Genomic DNA, 24,291 nt, shown 5'->3' with positions numbered 1-24,291 from the left:
CTATACACAGTGACCTAGGGAGATGGATGTTCTGTTCACACATCTTCCTTGGTGAGCATCCTCTGAATCCCACCATGCTTCTGGCCAAGTCCAAGCCTTCAGCATGCCTGGCAGGATATTTGGGAAGCCTTCCAGCCATGTCTCCTGACATTCAGGACTCCCAAATATTCAGAGCTGTTCTCAGTTCTCTAAGTGTCTCTAGACAGCCCTTTCAAGAGTCCCCAGATTCACTTCAGTCTGCTTTCTCCCTTGTCCTTCTTAACCCAGCATGATTACTGACTTCATGGGCCAGTTCAGCTGAGCTGTGGCTATCCAGACAGAGGGCAAACTGAACTCTTGAAGTGTCTGTGGGGTTCCAAGATGGGGTTAACATCTGAATCCTTGAGTCCATCCTCTGAGGGGAGTAGATGTCCTCCGTTTCATTAGTTCTCCCCAGCCTTCACAGTGACATGAGTTCTGTCATCAGCTTCCTTGGATCTTCAGCTCTCAGAAGATATTTCTTAGGGCTTCTCGTTGTTCACAGCTATATAAAGGAAGCCTTGTCTTCCAACATGTGAGTGTATGCACACACATGCACACACATACACATATATACACACACACACACAAGCACACATACATACACATACACACATGTATACATACACACATATGCAAGCACACATGCATTCACATATACACATATACATACATACACATATCACATATACAGACACATACACACATATACACACATATATACAAGACATATACACACATATATAGACACACATATATATACATACACACATATATACAGACACACAGACGCACATATACAAGCACACATACATACACACATGCATACACACATATAACATATATAGACACATACACACATGCATACACACATATGCAGACACACATGCACACATATATACATACACACTTACACATATACAGACACACATATACACAAGTGCATATACATACACATATACACACATATCACATACAGACACATATCCAAATATACACACATACGTGCATACACACATGTACAGACATACATATATACAAACTCACACACACACACACACAGACTGTGCTCTCTGCGCCACTGGATATTTCAGACTAATTCTATCTGGCAGTTTCCTGCTCACATCTTACTCAAGTGTGTGAGCCACCACTCCAGGTCACCCTCTGGAACCTGACCACCCAGCCCTGCTCCGAAGTGGCTTAGCCATTTGTCTCCTCTTCCACTAGCTTACCCGAGAGGGTAGAACAGCACGGGTATTTTTTGCTTAAATTTATCATTTTATCTATGCTTTTAAAGCAAGTACTTGGTGCTTAGTGAATTAATGCATTTTAATTGGCTCCCTTATTCTTTTTGAATGCATGCTCAATGAATGGATAAGCAGACAACTTGTGTCATCTCTTGAAGCTCTTACAATGAATCATCTCCTGAATAGATGCTTAGGTTCAGAAACTTCAAAGAGACTCATTTCAAAAGTGCCTCATTAATAACCAACCCTCAAATATAGAGCTGGTCCCTGGACAGTTCAAGGGAGCATTTTTAACGACAGCAGGGCAGGGGACACGGAGGCAAGAAGCTATTCCCTCGGCCCCAGATTCACCCATAAGGAGTGGCTTAGGGAGCCATAGTGAGAAGACACGTGAGCCCGCTGGGCCAGCAGAGGTTCACTATCCCTCCAGACAGTGATGATGCAGGCAGTGGACTCAGCTTGCAGCGAGGGTCAAGGAAGAAACAGAGCCGTGACTATCCGGGAAAGATGACAATATGCCAGGCACTCTGGCAGGTGTCTCTACAACACTGACCTCAGCCTCTTGTCACTGGTGCAGTGTCCATGTGTGTCCCCTGGTATCTGATGCTGCGGAAGCCAGATGCTGGATCTCTGTTTTGCATTGTTCCCTCTGCCTGCCTGTGTCTAACCCCCCAGGGATGAAAGTCTATCAGTAGCAGAGTTTCTCCTCCAGCCCTCAGCCAGAGGTCATTTTCCTGGCAATGACGTACACAGTGCAGAGCCAGCCCTGCCTGCAGCAGGCAACTGATGTGTTCAGGAGGAAAGCATTGATGAGAAGATCCCTAGGCACTGTTTTGGCCATCTAGTTCTGCCCATTTCTAATACAAGAACAACTCCTACGTGAAAGAAAAATGCTACCTAACACAACCAGGGGAAGTGGGATTTTATTTGTGCTTTTTATTTCCAGGTTTCAAATAGATCCAAAATGGGTGTGAGATGGAGATGGCCATCGTGTTTACACCTAGCACAACGCTGCCCCTCGCCCACGTAAACATCACAGAGATGACACGATAGGCCTAAGGAAGCATCAGTGGGGTGAAAGATGTGTCTGTTTCTAGGTGTGGAGCTGAATTTTAAGATTCCTCATATCCTCTTGTTTTAGTGCTACCCAGTGATGTGTCAACTCACTGGCTTCACTGATAGCGGGTTCCTTCTTGACTTCTGTACTGTGACTACAGATGTGTTCAGACATTCGAGTCAGCTCTGGGGCTGTGAAATGAAATGACTTGTTTGAGAAGTATTAGGAGCTGAAGACGGTTAAGAATAGAAGCATCAGGTACGGTGGCACACACCTCTAATCCTAGCATTTGGATGCAGAGGGAGGCAGATCTCTGGGAGTTCGAGGTCTATACATGGTCTATATTGTGAGTTCTAAGCCATCCATGGCGGCATGGTGAACCTGTCTCAACCCCTGCCACGCCATTGAAAGCAGAATAGCAGAAAGGTGCATTTACTATGTCTTGTTTCGTGACCGTCTGGCATGTAGAATACCAAAACACAGCTTGCTCCAAGATGGACTCACTGCAAATAGGAGGCAGACACGGCCAGGCATACTCTGAGACATATTTAGAGTCTTCCCCCCAGATATCTTGACTTTTAGCTTCAAGTAAATCCTTCCCTTTTTATAGATGGAAATCCAAATGTTACCCAAAACCGGAACATACTCATGTGCAAAGATGTTAGTGGTGTGTTACTCGAGACAGGCTAAACAGAACACAGTTCAAAACACTCAGCTTCATCCTCCGAGGGCCTTCTCTTTTAGGGAGTTAGCCCTCAGGTCTGACCGTCACAGGTTACTTGAAGGCAAAGGCAATTGTGCAATCCCAGAAGGAGAGACTGCATTATCCTGACACCACCCCCAGCCCAACCTTAAACGATGTCCAGGTTTCTATATCCCACATGAACACACATGAACTCAGCCCTCATCAGTCAGTAAGGCTGGGAAGGAAGCTAGCAGCTTGAAAGACAGGAACCACATGCAGCAGAATTTCACCAAGCTTGGTTCCAAATGCGCCAATGAATTTATTGTTTATGTAAATTTCATCCCTGAGATCAAACAAAACAAGGGCTTAAAGGGAGGAATGATTTGTGTGGGCTCACAGTTTCTCAGGGCTCGGTCTATATCCACTCAGCCTCTGTGCTTAGGCAGGACATCACAGAGGTGAGCAAACAGGCGGGGCCCATTTTTTTTTTCAATGGCTGGCTCACATGAAGGGAGCAGGCACATTACACCCTTGAAACCTTTTGCCAGTCACCTACATCTTCTAGGCTTCACCTCCCAAAGTCCCCACAGCCTCCCAAAATAGCACGACCAGCTGGGGAACAAATGTTCAAAGCAGGACTCTGTGGGGACATTGGGATAGAAATTCTAAAGCTGCCCTTCAGCGCTGCATCCCAGACTGATGCAATGGCCCGAGAGAGTGGGAAGACCTGCTTTCTCTTTCCTGTACCTCACTGCTGAGCAGCGATGAGGAAGTCACTCCTCTCTGGCCCTCATTTCCTCAGGCATACGACCATCAGAGACCACATGTCTCAAACCCAGAGCTCCTGTCTAGCTGTAGGCTTCTGTGAATCAAAATACTCACCAGTTTTCCTTTTGTTTGAACTACCTGAGACAGACAACAATGAGATGGAACGTAGGTGGTAAAGAGAAGGGTCAGAATCAAAACAAAACCCAATAAAATAAGTGGACACCAGCACAAACCAAGCTCCTCACTGAGATACTGCAGTTTGAACCAGCTGGGCAGCTCCCTTCCTCCGAGACTGCCATGGCCTCCCACACAGGCAGTGATGCCCACACCCCCTCCCCCTAAAACTCTCATCTGAAAAGGAAGTCAATGGCAAACGACGTTTATGTCACAGCCACATCTCTGTAATGCGTTTTCTGCTACAGAGAGACGCAAGTGAGACTTTCTCCATGAGACAAGCCGGTGCGTTGTCTGCACAATGAGTCACTTGCTGACTTCCTGCGTGACAGTGTATGGAACTCCTTGGCCACGTTCCCCAGAGGAACTGGTGAAACCTATTGAAAAAAATCCATTTAAAATCTTTGGAAACAGTCCGAGAAGCCAAGGAAGAAACATCTATTCAAGAAACCCTAGCAAAGTGCGGAGGAATGGCCCAACTCTGTGAGACTGCCCTCTTCCCAGAGGAGAACTCCTGGGCTACCTACTGAAATCAATGACAAGGTTCCCTCCCCCAGACTAAGAACTCCCTCAGGCCAAGGACACAAGATCCTTCTCTCTAGCTTAAGAACTGCCCTTCCTCAGACCAAGAATCCAGACCCTCCCTCCCCCAGACTTCTAAGACTAGCTACTCCCAGATCAGATCAAGGTCACAAGCTTCCTCCCCCCCCCCCCCCCCCCTCCCTCTCTCTCTCTCTCTCTCTCTCTCTCTCTCTCTCTCTCTCTCAGACTAAAATCTGCCACTCTACAGGGCAAAGGTCACAAAACCACTAACTCCCAGAGGGCTCAGAATTAGCCTTCCTCCCCATAAATCAAGAACACCTAGGTAGACCAGTGCACAGCAGAGTTTCTCCTCTCAACCCAGCTGCCTGTGGCTTAGGCCAAGGCCAGGTGTGTAAGGTCCAGGGGTGGGACTCTTTTCTTCTCAGACTGCTGACACCAGATGGAGGCTCAACCTTGAAAATGACGGCACCGCCTACGCGCTGGCCGAGTCAGTTCTCTTGGCTGAGAGAAACAGGTCTGTATCATGAGACCTCCAGTCAAGGAGGTGCCGCGGAGCTGCCTTATCCAAGAGCGTGCAATGACGCAGCTGGCAGGAACCCTCATGAGGGCTGAGAACAGATCAAACACAGACCTCAGAAACTCCTTCGAGGGAGCCAAAATGTGATCAGGTAAACTCATTCTGCCAGGGCATTGCTGAAAACAATCCAGCAATCAGCCAGCAAGGCAATTAAAGGGGCTTAGTCTCTGCATACAAAGGAGAGAGTCCCGCCATGCTATTGTCGCCAGAGTAGAATGCCCTAAGTAGTCCCTCCCCTGAAGAGCAGCTTCAGAAGTACGACACTGTGTGCACAGGAGAGGGCAGATTTCATTTAAATTAATACAGCCAGTAATTAGGCAAATACATCCGTGACTAGAGGTAACACGAGCCGTGGGAAGGGAAAGGACCAGAACTCAGGGTTGCTACATTAACCAAACGTCCAGCTTCCAACAAAGAGTGATTAGCATAGGAAGAAACAGGAAAGCACAATGTCTCCAGGATGGATGGGTGAGGTACAAAGCCAGCAGACAGCAGAAACGACTTGAGGGGGCTTCATGAAAGTCAGATTAGCAAGGAATACGCCAAACTAGCAATTACAACTGTGTTGGCAGAACTGGCAGAAACCATGAATAGGAAGGAAAGGAAGGTTTAAAACAAAGAAAAGGGGCAGGTGGGGGGATGGCTCAGAGGGTACAAGTACTTACTTGCAATTATAAAGCCCTGAATTTAAATCCCCATGGCATTGCAATTATGAGTACCCGAGTTCAAATCCCCAAATCTCATGTAAAGCCCTGGCTGCAAGGGCCTGTTACCCCTACATGGTGAGAGACGGCTGAGACAGGCTGTTCTGGAGAATTCTCTAGATGGCTGTCTTCTCAGTTCAGGGAGAGACTTTGTCTCAAGGCAGCAAGGTGGAGGATGATAGAGGGAGATACCCAACCTCCTGCTCAGGCCTCCACATGGCGTGTACATGGTACACACACCTGCACACTCATGTCAGTGCAACACGCACACATGCACAGAGCACGAAAGTTAAAAAGGTTAAAAAAAATAAAATGCTAGATGACACTGTGGCATCAGGCAGAAAATACCAATACAAAATAGAAGTTATACAAAGGAGCCAAGTGGGAATCACAGAGATTAAATATACAGCTACTGAAATCATGAAGCTCAGCAGAATACTTGGACTAAAGCAAAAAGAATAATCAAATTTGACTGACAGGAATTAAACAGGTGGAAAACAGATTTAAAAAAAAAAGAAAGAAAAACTGAGAAGCCAGGCATGATGGCCCAGTTTTTAATCCCTGCACTCGGGACACAGAGGTAGGTGGATCTCTGAGTTTGAGGCCAGCCTAGTCTACAGAGCAAGTTCCAGGATAACCAGGGGTACACGGAGAAACTGTGACTCAAACCAAACCAAACAAACAAACAAAATCAAGCAAACACAGAGAGAATAACTAAAACCAAGCAGATCTTTGGAGAGAAATTCACATAAAAATAATGACTAAAAAGCCCCAAAATTATCAAAAAACAAAATAGTACCTATCTGGAAACTTAGCGAATTCCAAGAAAGATGGAATGAGAGAGCCCAGGAAGACAGGTCCGGGGAAGATGGTTACACTTAGAGATGTAGAGAACACAGCAAGAGAAGAACAGGGTAGGATGAGCAGGGATAGACCTATCCGTCAGCAGAGGAAGAAGGGGGCTGCAGAGCTGGGAAAGCAGTGTCAAGGCGAGGAGTCTTAGTCACACAGATCCAACTAAGCTAAAGCAGAAAACAAAGGCGAAGCAAAGGCTTTTCCAGACAAACAAAGCTAGAGACACCTGATGCTGGCCAATGCTCTCTATGGGGATAACAAAGGGAGCTCTCCAGGCTGAAGGCACTTGCCAGTTGACATTAACAAACGGGTCTGACACGTGGCCATGCATCCTGAAGACAGACATGTGCTAAGAGAAACAAGTGAGGTACTTAGAGACACGAGAACATGGATCCACTCACATAATCTTCAAAAAGCGGCTCATGGAGACAGACATCAAACTGGTCATCTCTAGCACTGGAATGAGGGGGAGTGGGTAGCGTGGATGGAGCCAGAGGTTCACCTGGGACGATGAAATGCCCTGGAGTGGACAGTGGGCGGTAAAGGCTGTCTATCTACAAGAGACACCTCTACAGAGCTGTGTGCCTGAGGACCGTGAAAATGACAAACTTTAGATTGTATATATTTTGCAATAGACACACATACATAGTAAACAAACGAAAAGTGGAAACCACAAGGAAAAGGACAGGAAAGAAAGAGTCTTACTGGTCTCACTTGTCACGGGTCACATACCTCCTTCTGCTAAGCCTTAGCACAGGCACCTCAGAGCCCGTCCAGTCAACTTCTCATGCGTTGGTTTCATACCACAAAGTGAATCCCTCCTTTAATCTCTCATCTTCCTGCTATGAAAACAAGCAGAGGATGTTTCCTTAGGGGCTAGGTAAAAATTAAATGCCATGAATTCTTCCCCTAGATACTGGGAGATTCTTCAGTACTTAGCAGCTCTTGGTTGCTGTTGTGCAGGCAGTCACAGAAGCCAGGCTCCTGAGCTCTGACTGCTGTGTCCTCTGTTCCTTTAGAAGTACTGTGTTACATTAGACTCCAGTGCCTTTCGTGGTGGGTACTACTATACACACAGGTCCAGTAAAGGGCAGAGCAAACAGAAGCCAGGTATCCCAGGCTAACGCCACACAGAGGAAGCCAGGTTTGTGATCCTAAATCTGAGGAGAGGTTTGACGTAACAGAATGTGGGAGGTTGAAACCAGATAACTAGAAGAAAGTAGGAAACCACTGGTGAAATGAAAAGGTCGCTTGGGAATGTACCCACTCCGTGATGTAGAAATTAGTAAAGGAAAAACTGAGGAACAAAAGAGAGCCAATGGCACAGAAAGCAGCAAGCAAACGGCAGACGTAAATTACAAAACACCAGTTAACGCTCTCTGTAAACGGACTAGCGAGCCAATCAAAGGCAGAGGTTGTTGGACAATGCTGCATGCAGGAGACACACTTTAGACTTCAAGACCCAGGCATCGTACAGCAAGGGGATAAAGAGAGCCAGCATATAGACGGCAGCTTCAGGAGATCCAGGATGGACAGATGTCCACAAAACAGACTGCAGCAAAGAATGGTGGAGAGATGGGGAGGGACATTCTATAATGAAGGGGGTGATCCACCCACGGGATATAATAATTTATAATAAATATGTTACACATCTGCATCCAACAACAACAACAACAACAAAGCATAAGCATTCCAGAGGAGACCTTGACACGCACAGAGGGCACAATCACTTCAATAGACACCGGTTGAACTTCAACGCCCTGGCTTCAATAATGAGGAGCCCTAGGACCTTCTAGGAGAGACACCGTCACTTCACCTCTGTGTGACATTTTCTCTAGAATGTAGGAGGAAACGGACAAGCTGATGGCTTTGCAGATACAGATGTGAAGAGGTCAGACAGTGAGGTCCCAGCTGTCGGCAGAGCCGGTTGGGAAGTTGCTGAATAGCCAGCTTGCCACACCAGAGATCCTCTGCACGATATAGCTGCCTTCTATTACCTGTGGGTTTGCTTTGAAGGGTTCTGCTAGCTGAGGTCAGGTGAGGTCTGAAAAGGCTAAATGGAAAATTCCATAAATAAATAATCCATAAGTGCTAAGTGGTATGCCATTCTGAGCAACATAATTAAATTTTGTGGCATCGCCCTCCATCGCGCCCTAGACAGGAACATCCCCTCATGGAGGTTATCTGTACTGTGCTTGCTACTTGCCTGTTAGCCATTTAACAGCTGCCTTGGCTATCAGATTGACTTGAGGTGGTATCAAACCACAGCAGTAGTGTTCAGGGGACTCTTATTTGATTTGATAACGACCCCAAAGTACGAGAATAGAACGTTGGCGATTCAGATATTTGAAAGGAAGGGAGAAAGACAGAAAGGAGACGGAGGAAGGGGAAGGCTAAATACTGTCTTTATGACAAAAAGTGAAAGTTCTTAATATAGCAAGAAAACCATTTCCTGGGATCACTGTGATCCTTAATAGGAATGAACTTCCACCAGTGAAACTGAGCAAGAACACAAACAAACACAGGAACTAAATCTCTGCTGGTTTTGCTGTAGCCCTTCATATGTAAGCATGGCAGCCCTGGCACATGGCAGGCACTCAGCTGAGATGGAAAGCGCCAGCCCACAGAGTTCACAATGGTTTCACACGTCCACACGGGCCTTGAAACAAACACTGCATAGACAAGTGGAGGCCCTTGTGCCATACAGGTTACGGTAGCTCAGTTCAATGCCTCACCCACATTTAAAGAAGAGTAGCTATGTTCACTGTTGTATGCTGAAATGGATGTTATTTGTTAAGAAGTCCCCATTGCTAACTTCAGAGGCCTGGCCACAGCTCCTCACAGGAAAAAGAAACTTGCAGAATACCAGGCACCCAGGATCAGCTGACAGATGCCAGTCCGTAATCCGGAGATTCTCTAATATTTCTTTTGTTTTCTGCTTATGTTCAGAACCAAAAGAATCCCTGATAAGACCAGGCATAATACCTCTTTGTTTTATTTCTTCAGGAGAACTCAGTGCATGCAGACACTAGGTGCTACAAACCTGGAGCAGGCCATACTCCTTCTGATACTGTGCTGGGTTCTTTCTGAGTCTACAGACAGTGGGGAAGTTGCTCTCCCACCAGGAAAGTCCACATGCAGGAAAGGAGAGGGGTGACCAGCAGCAGATAAAGGAATGGAACACCCATGTGTGTCCATGTATATGCACGTATGTGTGAGTGCACATACATATGAGTGTAGATATATATGTAGGAATGTATACACATGTGTGTGTTTGGCGCATGGGTGAGGGGAGGCTTTCTAGACTCCTTCAGGATTGTGCAACCTCTTGACACTGAGGACATAACATGATACACAAAGATCATCCTTGAGAACTAGAGAGTCAAGTAATCAAAATAAATTGTAAAGTAATCCCATAATAGTTTAAGTTAATCTATGATTTTGTACTGGGGTACATTCCTAGCTTTGGGGGGATGGGGGACATAAGACTGGACACACCTATACAAAAGCTAAAGAGCAACAGCCACTGAAGAGAAGGTTGGAGGAATCATTCAGATAGAGGGCCATCGTGTGATGTGGAGATGACGTGGGAGCCCACAAGCAATCCATTTTAGCTTGGGGTGAGAGGAAGGACAGCAGAAGGACGGGGAAGGGGTGTGTGCGCCAGCTCTGTGCTCTTGGGCTGTATTTATCTCTGAACTTTCCTAGAAGGTTGAGCTCCCTTGGGTCAGGGCTTCAAGCTAGCGTGCCCTGAAGCAGTCCAGCTGACTCCTGCCTGCTACAAAGGAACCGAGCTCCAGCTGCCGTGAACTGCAAAGAAAACTGGGGGATGAAAGAACAGGCTCCTTTTTAAATTGTGATCTACAAACACTCAATTCTTTCTCCACCTCCTGGGTGGGGCAATTTTTTAACCCCTGGTGAAGCCAGAATGCATTCCCAGGTTGCTATCAATGAGCTGGCTGGGTAGCAAGGCATCTCAGGCCCCCAGGGCTGGACTCTAATCTCTGACGCACACAAAGCATCCTGCCACTGTGACCCTGCTGCTCTTTCAGAGGACACAGGACATCACAGGTGTGACCAGGAAGGAGAGGGGCTTTTAACACTGGAGAAATTCATCTGAGGTACAGGGCAATAACTGTAAAAATGAGGCTGTTCTGGTAGCAAAGCGACAGCAGTGGCAGCTACACTGTAAGTGTGTAACAATGAAGATCACTAAGGGGACTGGGAAGGCAGGGAGCAGAGCTGACAGGGACTGGGTTCTGCCTATGAGAAAAGGGGTTTGAAGGGCTCTGTGAACCTCATTTATCATGCTCATGGGCTTTCGGTAACTAACCTGCACAAGACTCAAGTACATCCCATGTGGGAAAGGTCAATTATCAACCACAGGCTCAGAGTTCTATTGCAGTGAACAGCAGTGACAGAATGTGTGGGAAACCCTTCACTGTCCTACAATGTGAAACCTGTTTTCACAGATTTGCCAGTGTTTGTATTGTCAACGTGACAGAATCTGGAATCTCCTAGGAGACAAACTTCCAGGAATATTAGTCAATCATTGATTATTTAGATTAGGTTAGCCTCTGGGCACGCCTGTAGGGGTCATCTTGATTAGACTAATTAAGGGCTTAAGACTCACTCATAAAATGTGACAGCAGCAATCACTGCCTGGGGTGCTGGACTGTATAAAGGGAGGAAGCTATCTGAGTGTGGTGTGACCAGCTGCCCTTCTGGCTGCTGAGGGTCACTTCCTTGTCACCATATCCTGAACTCTAACTGTGAGCCAAAATAATCCCCCCTGCCTCAAATTTGCTTCTTGTAAGATACTTTGCCATAGCGACTGGAAAATTAACCAGTAGTTTAGACCTTGGGCAGCATCTCTCAGAGGTGCTGTGCACACACTGTACTTGTTCCAAGAACACTTCACCCTAATAAAATGAAGGCTACCCAGAGTTGTCAGACCAGGTGTTTGGGTGGAAGCCTTACCCTAGCCCCTGGCATTTATAGAGCCAAAGAGTCTGGAATGTTTGGGTTAAGGCTTCCCCCCAGCCACTGACATCCAGGTATCCAAAGAGTCTGGAATGTTTGGGTGGAACTTCCATCCCAAGCCCCTTCCCTGGGACTTGCCTCTGTCCAGACCCCACCCCTGAGAAAGCCAAACAATAACTCCTCCCCAGAGATACTCAAGACCACTCCCACAGGATATTTAAACAACTCCTGCCCCAAGAGAACAAAAACATGGTTTTCCAGTCTTTCTTCCCCAGGACCTCTGGGGGGAGGGTGGTGAGCCATCCGGGAGCATTGCTATCCATTAAACCTGGGCTTTTCTAATTTGGCTCAGTTTGGTCTGATTCGGATTATTGCACCAGCAGAGGTGCTTATCTGGGTGCAGAAACTTTTCAGCTGGGTCCCAGGTTTGTTTGCAGTCTGGTGAATTGGTTGTTTCATGGTCATGATGAATACTCAACAAAAGCCATGCAAGGGAGAGCTCACAGTTTGCGGATGTCGTTCATTGTGGTAGGAAAGCCCGAACAAAGTGGGAACAGGAGGCGCAGGGTCATATTGCACACACAGCCAGGAAGCAGAGGGATGAATGCTGCCGCTCAGCTGACTTTCAGTCAGGGATCCAGCTCCTGAGATACCCACATTCGGGTGGGTGTTTGTCCTTCTAATATTTCCTAAAAATACTTCTGAGAGACACACTAAGAGACATGTTTTCCAAATGATTTGAAATCCATTGCATTGACAATGAATATTAGCGATCATACTTGGTCAATTATTTTTAACTAGACAGATGGGTAGAACTGATGTGGGATTCCCCTCGGTATGCTGTGAGTATGTTTTAGTGCCATTGGTAAATAAAGAAGCTGCTTTTGGCCAATGGCTTAATGGAGTAGAGCCAGGCAGAAAATTCGAACAGAGATGTAGAGAGAGAGTAGAACAGAGTCAAAGAGATGCCATGTAGCCAGCGAAGGAGACAGACACCAGCCAAAACCTTACTGGTAAACCATGAGCCTCGTGGTAAAATATAAAATAGGAATGGGTCAATTTAAGATGTAAGAGTTGTTACTTAACAAAATGTCTGAGCTAATAGGCCAAGCAGTGTTTTAATTAATATAGTTTTTGTGTGATTATTTCGGGTATGGGTGGCCAGGAAATGAATAAGCAGCCTTGGTCTGTGTGTGGCATCTTTGTCTAAGAGCATACTGCAGGCTTGACAGTCTTGTCCCACACCTGAATCTGGGTCTTCAATAGCAGCAGCCAGGCCCTTCCTCTAAAAGGCTATCTTGGGAGTTCCCTGTGTAAAGTAATACCCTTGTGGCTTTTGCCTCTACCCATATCTTTGGGCAGTGGAACAGGGGAGGCAAAAACAGACTTTCCATTCTTCCGTCATCTCCAAAGAGAGGCTCATGATTTTTGTGAATGTGACCATAAAAAGAACACTAAGGTAAGACACGGCAGGTGGCCCTTGTCACTCACTCAGCTGCCCATGCACACCCCTGCAAACACGGTGGAGAAGTACCCCAAATTGAGCCTCAAAGGTGAGCTCTAAAGCAGGCTGCAAAGTGAGTCTGGGAAAAAGGAAAATGGAGACTGGACTGGAGGGAATCTTTTAAGGACAGAGGATAAGAGAAATTATACATTTGAACACTCAGAAAGCACTCTAACCCCAAGTCACTCAGAAATCATACTGCCTCTATCAATAATCTCGACCTTGAGTCAAAGCAATAAAGCATGACCCAAGCTTCATTGGACCTCTGTCTCCACCTAGATCTTGAGACTCTTTGCCTCAGTCACCCTGTCCCTCCTAGACATGGCTGGAAGCTCAGGAACCTTTGGGACTGAGGGACAGAGAGGGCCAGGAGACCCTCTGCTTTTCTAGCCCTAGGAGCTTTCTTGAGAGAAAGGACAGGGGTCTGATGTCACCAGAGCAAGGATGTGACTTTTAAAATCCCAAAACCACATCTACAAGGTTAAAGGATGCAACATGTCGCTGTCAGACTCCTCCTGTTGTGGAACACATGGCTTCTAGTGCTTTCCTTCCCCTTGCATTTGTTGCGCCTGGGCTGCAGTTCTCATATCCTGAGGCACTAGTGTGTAATCACTGAGGAGTGAGACCGGCTGGAGCATCACATCCAGCCATGTAGCTCCTCCAGAGATCCTGTGTGTGCTTGGGAGCTGGCACAAGTCCACAGGCTTGGGGCCAGAACAAACTGTGGGTGTTGTTGGCTATGGTCCTTGAACAATCCCCACAGCCAGCTGAGCATTCACACAGAGAAACAGGCTCAGTAGGACCCGCCTGTGCTACTCCACAGAGAGTGGCAGGTGTTCAGGGGAGAAGCGCCCAATCAGTGCCCTTCCAGGAAGGGCACCTGGTAAAGGTGCCTTCAAGAAAAACCCGCAGCAGAAGGAAGAGGGATACCATTTATCAGAAGGTTTTATCCTAGGGAGTGTGTTAGCTACTCTTGCTCCTGTATTTGTGATAAAACACCAGGACCAAAGCCATTCAAAGAAAAGGGTTGGAGTTCACAGCTCCAGAGGGGCAAAAAAAGTCCATCATGGCAGCATGGTGTCCAGAGCAGAAGGCTGAGACCTTGAGGCGCAAGCACAGAGCAGAGAGAGCTAACCAGAAAAGGCATGAGTCTTTAAATCCCCAAAGTCCACTTCCAGTGACAAACTTCCTCCAATAAGACCACACCTCCTGAACTTCTCCAAACAGCACCATCAGTAGGGGGACCTAATGTTCAAATCCATGAGCCTATGGGGGAATGTTCTCATTCAAACCACCACACAGGGTCTCTTCCTAGGGACTTCATAGAGTCCATATCACTATGCTGTCACTCCCAAACTCCCTCCATCACCCCTGAAAAGACACCCAGGAGAATGGGTGTTGGCCAATAAGGTCCCTCCCATTGAGCAGATTCATCAACAGCAAATATCCTTTGAGGATCTGCATGGGAAGAACGGGAGAGGCAGAACCAGACAGGTTGGCAGACACACCCTTCTCTTTTAATATTTTGGCCTTCATGAAGTCAATCTGAAGCCATGAGTGACTCCACTATCAGACACTAAACACGGCCACGATGGCGGCCCCTGGCGTTCCCTTTTCTCTCCAAGCTGGTCCTCTTCTCCCTCATTGCTCATGTCTTCCACTCATCTTGGCGACTGAGAGGCCAACCCCACTTTAACACAGAGCGTGTTGACTTCTCCTGTGACACGCATACTATAGTGCAGGCAGGCTTGCTTCTCCAGTGAGCATTTGTACCACCAGAATCCACCATGCCTTGCTCCCAGCAGACACGGAGTAGCCAGCGGTGAGCAGGATGATCTGGTAAAGGCAAGGCTGTGGGGAACCTGTGGGGCAGTTTGACTCTAAGGTCTCTACTTTGAGACGGCTGACATTGTAGCAGCTAGCCCTCATTACAGTTGTGAACAACTGGCCAGATTATTCATCTCACTAAGCACCTGGGTCACTGTGCCCAGGGTGGTCCTCTCACCATAGGCAACCATGGAGCCCTGGTCACCATTCCAGATCCATGCCACTGTTCCCAGAGCTGTCCAGGTGGTACCCAATATTGGGGATAGGTCTCAGAAATCCATAGGACAACCCTTTTAAGACAAGATCATTTGAAGCAGAGATCCCAGTTTTGATTTTTGGAGTGTCCTCCTGTTATCTTAGCTTCATTTCCAGTGGCTGTGACAAAAGGCTCTGACAAAGTTAGCTTAGGGGACAAAGGGTTTCTTTTATCTTACAGCGTCAGGCTGGTGTCATGAGGGAAAGTCAAGGAGACGGGACTCTAGGGACTTGGTTCTATCACATCTATAATCAGGGACAAAGAGTAAAAGGCTGTGTGCATGTCAGTCCTCAGCTGGCATTCTGCACGCACACAGTCCGGGACAACCCAGGGAAGAGGACCGCCCAGATTCAGGGTAAGCCTTCCTAGCTCAATTAATTAAGTTAAGAACATCTCTCAGCCAGGCAAAGCAGCACACACCTTTAAACCCAGCACTCTGAGGCAGAGGCAAAGTGAGTTTGAGGCCAACCTAGTCAACACAGGGGTTCCAGGCCAACCAGGGCTATATATTAAGACCTGTCTCAAGAGAAGAGATGAAAAGACGGAAGGAAACAGGGAGCAAGGGAGGGAAGAAAGGAAGGAAGGGGGACAGGAAGAATTCTGGCAAACGTGCCCTCAGGCCAGCCCCATCAGGACAATTCCCCCTCTATGAGACTGTCTTTCCAGATGATTCCCGATTATATCAGTGGACAGTTAAAACTGCCCACCACACCCTGTAGTCGATTTTGGTCCTGAAAGCTGAGTATATCTTAAAAAACACGTCCTGAGCAAAAAGGGCAAATTATATAGACTGTTAAAATAAATGTTTTATAGAATGTTAAAATACATGCCAGAATTATGGAGCATCAAATATAAGTGACAGTAAGGAAGTAGACATTAGACATTAATTGAAAAATTACACACACACACACACACACACACACACACACACACACACACGGGGGGGGGAGATTTAATCCCAGACCTAAATTGTGACACCTTACTGTTGGTTCCTATCAAAGGGGAAGGAGAAGAGATTGTCAAGAATCCATGCAAGCTTGCTGGTGCCCAGCTCCCTTTCTCCATCTTATCCAGTTCAGAATTCCCTGCTCAGGGAGTGGTCCTGCCCACAATTAAGAGGGGGATCTTGTCTCAGTTAACTTAAGATAATGCCTCACAGACATTCTCAGAGACTGCTCTGACTCTAGACAGTCTTCACAGGGTGCCCAGAGACCTGCTTCCAATAGCTCAATTTACAGCTAACACTATTGGGCAGAGCTCAGGTCTGTGGAGAGAAAAACAATAAGTCTGAAAGGCAGCATCTAGTCACCAGGAAAAATGTCCTCAACCAGGCAGCAGAAACCATCCAGTGATGTCTCCATGGTGGGCATGGGAGGACCTTCACGGCATCTCCTTTTCTTGTCCACTAAGCATGCTTCTTTGTTTTGGCTTTCTAGATGTCTTAGCATTAGGCAGTGTCCCATACAGTAATATGGAGTGCACTGGTCCCTAGAAATGGAACCAGAATCGGGCTAAATACAGTTAGTAGTCTAAATAGTTCCTACAGTAGGACTAAATCCTGTAGGTCACAATTCATGTTCTGATGAATTCCTAACTTCCTAAATTCCAGGTCCTAATTCTGTAAAGCTAAGGATCAGGAACTGAACCAGAACAAAGACCAAAGAACCCAAAGAGCTAGAATCAAAGACAAGGCCATTTCTCTTCCCCCTGCCATCCCAATTTGTTGACACTCCTTAGCCACATTACTAATATTTTTTCCATTAAAAATTCAAAGACCCAGATGTGGCTCAGTCACCAGAGTGCTTACTTAGCACACAGGAAGCCCAGGTTCCATCCTCCGCATTGCGTGAACAGTGTGATGGTGTGCACCTGTAATCCCAGCACCCAGGGGATGGAAGCAGGGTGTTGTGCGCTATTATTTTAACTGTGTAACAATGTGCTACATTTGTTTATGTTGTGGGATATCACTTTAACTATGTAAAGACTGCTGCATTTGTTTAACGATCTAAAGATGTGTTGTTTGTTTAGGCTGCATTTGTTAACAATGTAAAGATGGGTTGCTTTGCCTGCCTAAAGCATCCGATTGGTTTAATAAAAAGCTGAACAGCCAATAAGGCAGTAGAGGGATAGGCTGGTCTGGCAGGCAGAGAGAGTAAGTAGGAGGAGGAATCTAGGCTCCAGAGGGCATCCCTCTCCTTTCTGTTCTTTCCTTGGAATCAATCACCTGACACCAGGCTCTCCCAGTATGGTTGCTCTCTGAGCTGCCAAGGGTTCTCAGGTGTCTGCATCTCACACCTGTGCCATTTATCCCACAGCAGACCCGTTGCATTCCTGCATGCTTCGACTTCTCATTTGCATACTTCCCCAACTCCTAAGTCCTCTGAGGACTGCAGGGTCTTGCTCCTCTCCACACCCATGGTGCTGTGGTCCCCATTCCCTGCTTGCTCACTTTGTAAGGCTTGGCCACCCCACCTCCTCTGAACTGGCTGGGAAAGAATGGCCTTCGGTCTTGCCATTGGCTCTCATCTGTGCTCAGGCTGCTCTCCCACATCTGCCCAGGGCTGTGCTCAGACTCCACTCAGCCAGAGAGCTGGGACCATTCTTGCCTGTAGCTCTCCTGGCTGCTAAACCTTTTACGAACTTGACTTTCTTCAGGACGCTGCTCAGTCTCCAAAATACAGCACCTGTTCTGTCCCTTGGTGTCCCATGCCCCAGGTGGAGAGCAATGCAGGAGGCAAGGATTGTCTCTTGCTTCCTGTTAGGAACAATCCATATAGGGAAGGTGCTAAAATAGTATTTACAAGAGAAGGGGGCAGTGGGGCACACTCAGCTGAGCAGAGACCTTTGTGGTCATGTGCAAAAGGTTTGGTTTTCATAGACACATGCAAAGGAGAGCTAAGAGGGCAGGGGAAGTTCCAGATCACACACATGCTTTTGAAGTTTGCACTGTGTAGCTGTCACTATGGCCTCTACACTGAAGCATTCCCTCCTGGCAATGGAATCATAGACTTTTAAAAGAACCACATGATGCACCTCCTTGAAGCCTTAAGCAATGGGACAGAGAAGACCCTCTGGCTGAGGTGCCTGCCAGTTAGGCAGGCTCAAGCGATGCCATTGTTTTGAGTGGTAAACTTATGCTGGAGAGGGCTTTTCATTGGTGTAACTGTGCTCCAGTCACCCTGGCTTCTGTTAAGTCACTTCAATCACTTATTGCTTCACCCAGCTAGACTCGGGCGGGATCAAGTCTTTGTTCGGTCTTCAGTGTCCTCTCAGGAGTGAGTACACTTGAGTTCACATCCCTTATACACAAAAGAGGGTCCCTTGTCCTCTACCTTAGAACAGAAAGAGATATCCATGCTGCATTTGGGGAACTTACTTTTAAGGTTCTGATAGCCTTATTTTATGAAAAGATTAAATTAATTACAAGCATTTTTGTCAGTATTTGATTCAACAATAAAGCCATCAGATGTATTTCGTTGTTGGTGGTGGTGGTGAGCGAGGATGACCTCCACTGTTGGGCTAAATTATTAATTTGATGGCTGTATTTTTCAAGAAGGTACCTGTTCTGACTTCAGAAAATAAGTCATTCAAAGTGCTTCAGAAATCTGGGTGAGAGCGGCCTATTCCTGGTCCCTTTGTATTATCACACCATCACAAAGTCCCTCCAAGCTGTGGGGAATTTTCCTGGGCACATTGCTCATGAGGTCCCAGCTCTTCAGGACAGAGAACACAGGGCAGGGACGGCAGTGTGTCCTAAGAAGTTGGTTGTCATAACGGGCTCACTCATACCTGTTGCGTTGCAGGAGTCTGCGGCACCTTCTGTGGAGTCATTGCTCATCTGCCCCCGCGTGTCTGTGCGGTTCCGCAGTGCCAGGAGAGCGGGGCCTTTGCTCCCACCTTTAAATGTGAACGGGAGGCAGCCTGCTGGAAAGAACAAGATGAGGCATTAATGCCAAGTATGGCTAAACCTGTCCTGCCTTGAGTAGGATCTCCCTGGGAATCCCGTGTCTTATAGGTTGGGATAGTGTGATGAGGGTTTCCAACACCTTCCACATCACTACACATCATGGGATTCAAGATGAGCCCAAAGACATATCTATAGAATGTGAGTGCACACACAAACCCAGCCCGAAACCATTGGCACAAATCGTTAGACCAGAAAGACCTTTTGGGGAAAGTATCTGGCTTGATCCCTTCAGATGGCCTCTGCAAAATTAGCTATTGAAGGGATTTTGCAAGGGGTACCTCACTGGGGACATTTTTCCTGGAAAGCTGTAGTTCAGTTGTTTCATTCTGAGCCTCCCCTGGGATGCAGTCTGCAGGTCTGGGATGCAGCCTGCAGGTCTGGGACGCAGCCTACAGGGGGTGGGAAGAGGGGAGCTGTGCCTCTCAGTCAGGTGGGTTGATAAGATGAAGGGGAGAAAGGTAGGAGAGGTGAGCTTGCGTTACACTGTGCTGAGCTAATCTATGAATGATAGCCCAGGTATAGACCATGCTCTCATCAAACCAGCAGATCTCAAATACATGGTGCCGGGTGTCACATGTCTGTAATTGACCATGAGACTCTGCAGCACTGCAGAGAGACACACAGTTCAAAGTCATGGGTCTTTAACAACCTCGTCTCCCCAACCCACAGAGAACTTTAGAAATGTTTAACATTTGAAAGAAACACCCAAATCTTGTCCTCTCCCTGCGCTCACCATGTCTAACTCAGGCAGTACAGAGGATCCCCTAGGGCTTGCCATGGGAGTCCACTCCCACTGAAGGGGTCTATTAGTCTGAGAACCACAGTGTAGCAGGCCAGTAGAGCTGTCTGTGTTACTGGGAAAAGGCACAGATGGAGGGCAACAGCAAAGAGGTATGGGATAGAAATGGCTGATGGCGGAGAAGATGGCTGGAGAAAACTCAACAGCTTGAAGAAAGTTGGATCTGATCCCCACTTGGGGCAGAAGGACTGGCCCCAGGTGGTGTGCTAGGGAATGACCAAATGGTGGCCATGGGCCTCTGGAATCTCTGAATACAGAAGGACAGGAGAAAACTGAAAAGCCACATGACAACTAGTGAGACATACTCTAAAGCCCTGGTGGATAATACCCGGGATTGAAGTATGTTCCATAGCATCAAAAGATACAGTAACAGTGTTTGATATACAATTGGCATGTCAACTGCCCTTCAGAGAGAGTACATGGATAAACATGACTGTACACTGCACCCAGGACAGTCATTGACATGAGGTCTTGAGTAGTTTGCAGTAACTACCCAACCAGCACTGGAGTGTGGTAGCTTTCTCCCTAACCAGCACTGATGACTCTGACTCTCTGGACCAATCACAACACACATGTGCCTCAACCATGAAACTAGTCTTTGGGCCGGACAGTTCTGGTTTCCTATTGCATGCCACCCCGATCTGCTTGGAATCTACAGAATGGGGTGCCATGAATTTCCCATCTTCCCTGTGTGGGGAAGAGTAAAAATCACAGGTTCACCATCTTTGTACCTCCAGGCTTCCAGCCTGTGTATCTGGTCTGTGAATGCATTTCAAAGTCCACAGCACCTTATGAATGCATGGATCTAAAAGACCAAAGCCAAAGCTTTGTTCTAAAATAAGAGGAGTAAGTCAAGGTCAAAAATGAGTCGTGAAAGATTTGGATAAACAAAACTGATAACTGCTTGAATCATGTAGCATGATTCAAGGTGCTCAGGGGAGCCAGGAGATAACTCTGAGGACCCAACACTGTCGCCCGGGTACAAGGGGAGTCTTCTTAGGATAATAGCACAGAGTGTGGCTTGGGACTATGCTGTTCTATCATCAGAGAGGAAGAAACAGGAACTCAATTGCAGAAGGTATAACCATGGATTCATTCCTCAATGGTACAGGAGTTTCCCTGTGACCAACTAGGCTGGAGGTGGCCACGCATATTCTACAGATATGTGGCAGCTTCTTGTGACTCAGTCCCAAACCAGGGACACACATGCACACAGACTCATACACACACACACACACACACACACACACACACACACACACACACACACGGGTGTGAACACAGAGGCTGAGACCATGGAGCTCAAACATTTAGGGCATCAACCCATCCCCCTGCTCACAGCCTGGTGAGTAGAATGGATAGAGGTGGACCTTTTTCCTTGGTTTACAAGAGTAGACACCGTGTAAACCAGAGCTCTGGGGTTGACAGCAGGAAGCAATGCCCTTGGCGAGAGCCCAGGACCGTATTGCTGATGGGTAGCGTAGTGGCTCTGCTGCAAATGGTACCATGGGCACTCTGTTGGACTGTGGCCACAGGTAAACAGGCCAGAAGGGACAAATGGGACAAGGCACCCTTTGGGGGCCAAGGGGTGCTGTGGGACAATGGCTTGACCCTGTAAAGATTTGTTTCTTGCACTCATTTAATAAAATGCTGACTGGCCAGTAGCCAGGCAGGAAGTATAGGCAGGTAACAAGGCAGGAAGTAGAGGTGGGGCAATGAGAACAGGAGAATTCTGGGAAGAGGAAAGATTCAGTCTGCAGTTGTCACCCAGACGAAGAGGACACAGATTAAAATGCCTCGCTGATGAAAGGTATCAAGTCATGTGACTAACACAGACAAGAATTATGGGTTAATATGTAAGAATTAATTACTAAGAAGCCTGAGCTAATAGGCCATCTAGTTTATGATTAATGTAGACTTCTGTGTGTTTCTTTGGGACTGAACGGCTGCGGGACCAGGCAGGACAGAAACCTCTTAGTCAACAAAGGGGGATGGAAGCTAGTGATGTTCCTGAGAACTCTATGTGCACACAGGGCTGTGCCCTCATTTATACTCAATAGCCCACGGGGCCTACAGATTGACGGGTACAGATGTAGCTGCAACAGGCCACTGTGTTTTTCTACAAATGAAAATCAGGATTTCAACATCTTTCATAGTAAAATGAAAAACATCCATCCATTGATGAAACACTGCCCAGGTGCCCAGAATCCAGCCAAGGGGAGTTTTGTGTGTATGTGTGTGTGTGTGTGTTCGAGTAAATATCATCTACATTTGAGCCAAGGCTGGGTTTAGACATTTCCCCTTGAAATGCCTGTTCAGCAGATTCCAGGATTGCCAAGTTTGGAAGAAGACAGCATTCCTCCAGAGCAGAAAGAACCTGTTGACAAATGATTCTAAGCGAATCCAAGGAGAGGTGGAAAGAGGTGTGCACACATGGACACATATGTACGCACACACAGGGGCACACCCACCCACATGCATCCACACACGTGTGCACACATACATAAAATCTACGCATTCTCTGAGTCCCTCTTGGTGTGTCACGCTCTTCTACAGCATGAGGGATTTTCTTCCTGGGCACTTCCATAAAGAATGTGGCCCCACCCTCGCCTTCTGGCAGAGTCTCCAGAGTCCCTGTGGAACTACACAAGAGAAGTCGTCTCTCTTCCCTCCACCATGATGGGAGTTCAAGTTCACAGTTCAAGGCCCTGGAAGCCCCTCTGAGTCTGCCATCATGACAATAATCAGAAACAATTGTGTTCTCAAAGAAGGACCTCCACCAGGTCCAGAGCCCCCAAGTGAGCTCTGATACCGACCTATGCAGCCTATGCAGTGTCTGGGCTGAAGTCTGGGCTCCAGCTAAGCCTGCAGCAGATGAACTCAGAAGAGACTAATGCCCTCTGAACCATTCACCGAGAGTGGGAGTCCTTCCTGACTCCCAGGAATGACACAGGCACGGTAGAACAAAATCCTTGGGAGATGAGCCAGTTTGAAACAGACTCCGGACAGATGGCACTGAGTTCAGCCCACAGGAGCATGGACTGGAAGATTTGTCCTTTGCACTTCCGCTAAAGAGGAGATGAAAGTGGATGCCTTCAAGACAAAGAGGAAGGGGGATTCCGGTGTTGTTTGACATGTCTGATGGACTAAAATAGCTCTGGTACAAAATATTTTTAATGACTGTTCTTGATTTATTATTATTATTATTATTATTATTATTATTATTATTATTATTATTGTCTTCTGAGTGGCTGAGTTATTGTCCTTTATACTCACTCTTTCAAGCTCCCCCAGCTCCTGCTGTAACAGTCAGCACTTCCCTTTGAAGGAAGAGTTGCATCCCATTTTCTGGACAGACCCTGTTTTGTTGGTTGATTCAGCCACTGATGGGAATGGGGCACTATGGTCTTTCTGCCCTTGGCTATTGTGAAAGATCTGTTTTTACTTTATGTGTTTAAGTGCTTTGCCTGCATGTATGTATGTATCATGTGTGTGTGGTGGCTGTGGAAGCCAGAACAGGGTATCAGGTACCCTGAAACTGGAGTTACAAGTGACTATGAGCTACTATTGGGTTCTGGGAACCAAACCTGGGTCTTACTAAAGCAGCAAGTTCTCCTAACTGATGAGTCATCTCTCCAACCTGCCACAAAACTCCATAAAGTGAAGACAACCAAAACAGACACCTAGAGCCCTGAGTTCAATTCCCAGCAACCACATGGTAACTCACAGCCATCTGTGATCTGATGCCCTCTCCTGGCCAGCAGGTATGCAGAGCACTCTTACATAAAATATAAATAAATAAAGATTTTAAGAAAGACACCTGTGTGTGCATTTATTTGCACACATGTTACCTTCCTTCACCAAGCACAATGAAACCTCAGACTAAACACTCTACTTTTGTAAGGCAAAATAACCGAAAGGTCTGTTGATTTTCTAAATCTTTTATGTATTTTTTCAAGATTTTATAAATCTTTTATGAATTTTGCACACAGAAACTTCATTTGAGCTGTTCTGTTTAAGTAATGAAATTTCCATCCATTAAAGATCAATAAGAATGTGACACAGAGTATCCTGGGCTTCAGGGAGGGTCTGTGTCTCTGGCCTCTCTTCTGCAGCCCAGCTGCACAGCTACTTATTCAAGTGGCCACGGGGACCTTGGAGGACCGAGGAGGAGGGAAAAGCGGTGGAACTTGGACCTAGAGTAACACACATAAAGCAATGATGCCGGTGAGGGGTTGCATCTCCTTCCGGGGCTGGACAGTCTGGGAGAGCCTTCCTCCCTAGGTGGGGTGCACAGCCTGGGAGAGCCTTCCTCCCTAGGTGGGGT

At 47.0% G+C, this 24,291-nt stretch overlaps 1 protein-coding gene across 3 annotated transcripts in view; it reads right to left on the bottom strand.

The window, feature by feature from the left end:
* The window catches only part of Pde10a (phosphodiesterase 10A), a 444,083-nt gene that overhangs the window by 216,301 nt on the left and 203,491 nt on the right, over positions 1–24,291 (bottom strand). For 2 of the 3 annotated variants that reach the window (XM_026787449.1, XM_026787448.1), the window contains exon 2: positions 18,988–19,119. In XM_026787449.1, the coding sequence (XP_026643250.1) occupies positions 18,988–19,036 (49 nt within the window). In that variant the 5' untranslated portion in view covers positions 19,037–19,119. Of the gene's footprint in view, positions 1–18,987; positions 19,123–24,291 lie in introns of all 3 variants that reach the window. The other variant, XM_026787447.1, reaches the window with a different exon arrangement.

Source organism: Microtus ochrogaster, linkage group LG9 (genome assembly GCF_000317375.1).
Source record: "Microtus ochrogaster isolate Prairie Vole_2 linkage group LG9, MicOch1.0, whole genome shotgun sequence".
Lineage (NCBI taxonomy): Eukaryota > Metazoa > Chordata > Mammalia > Rodentia > Cricetidae > Microtus > Microtus ochrogaster.
This window is presented reverse-complemented; position numbering and strand designations above follow the sequence as displayed.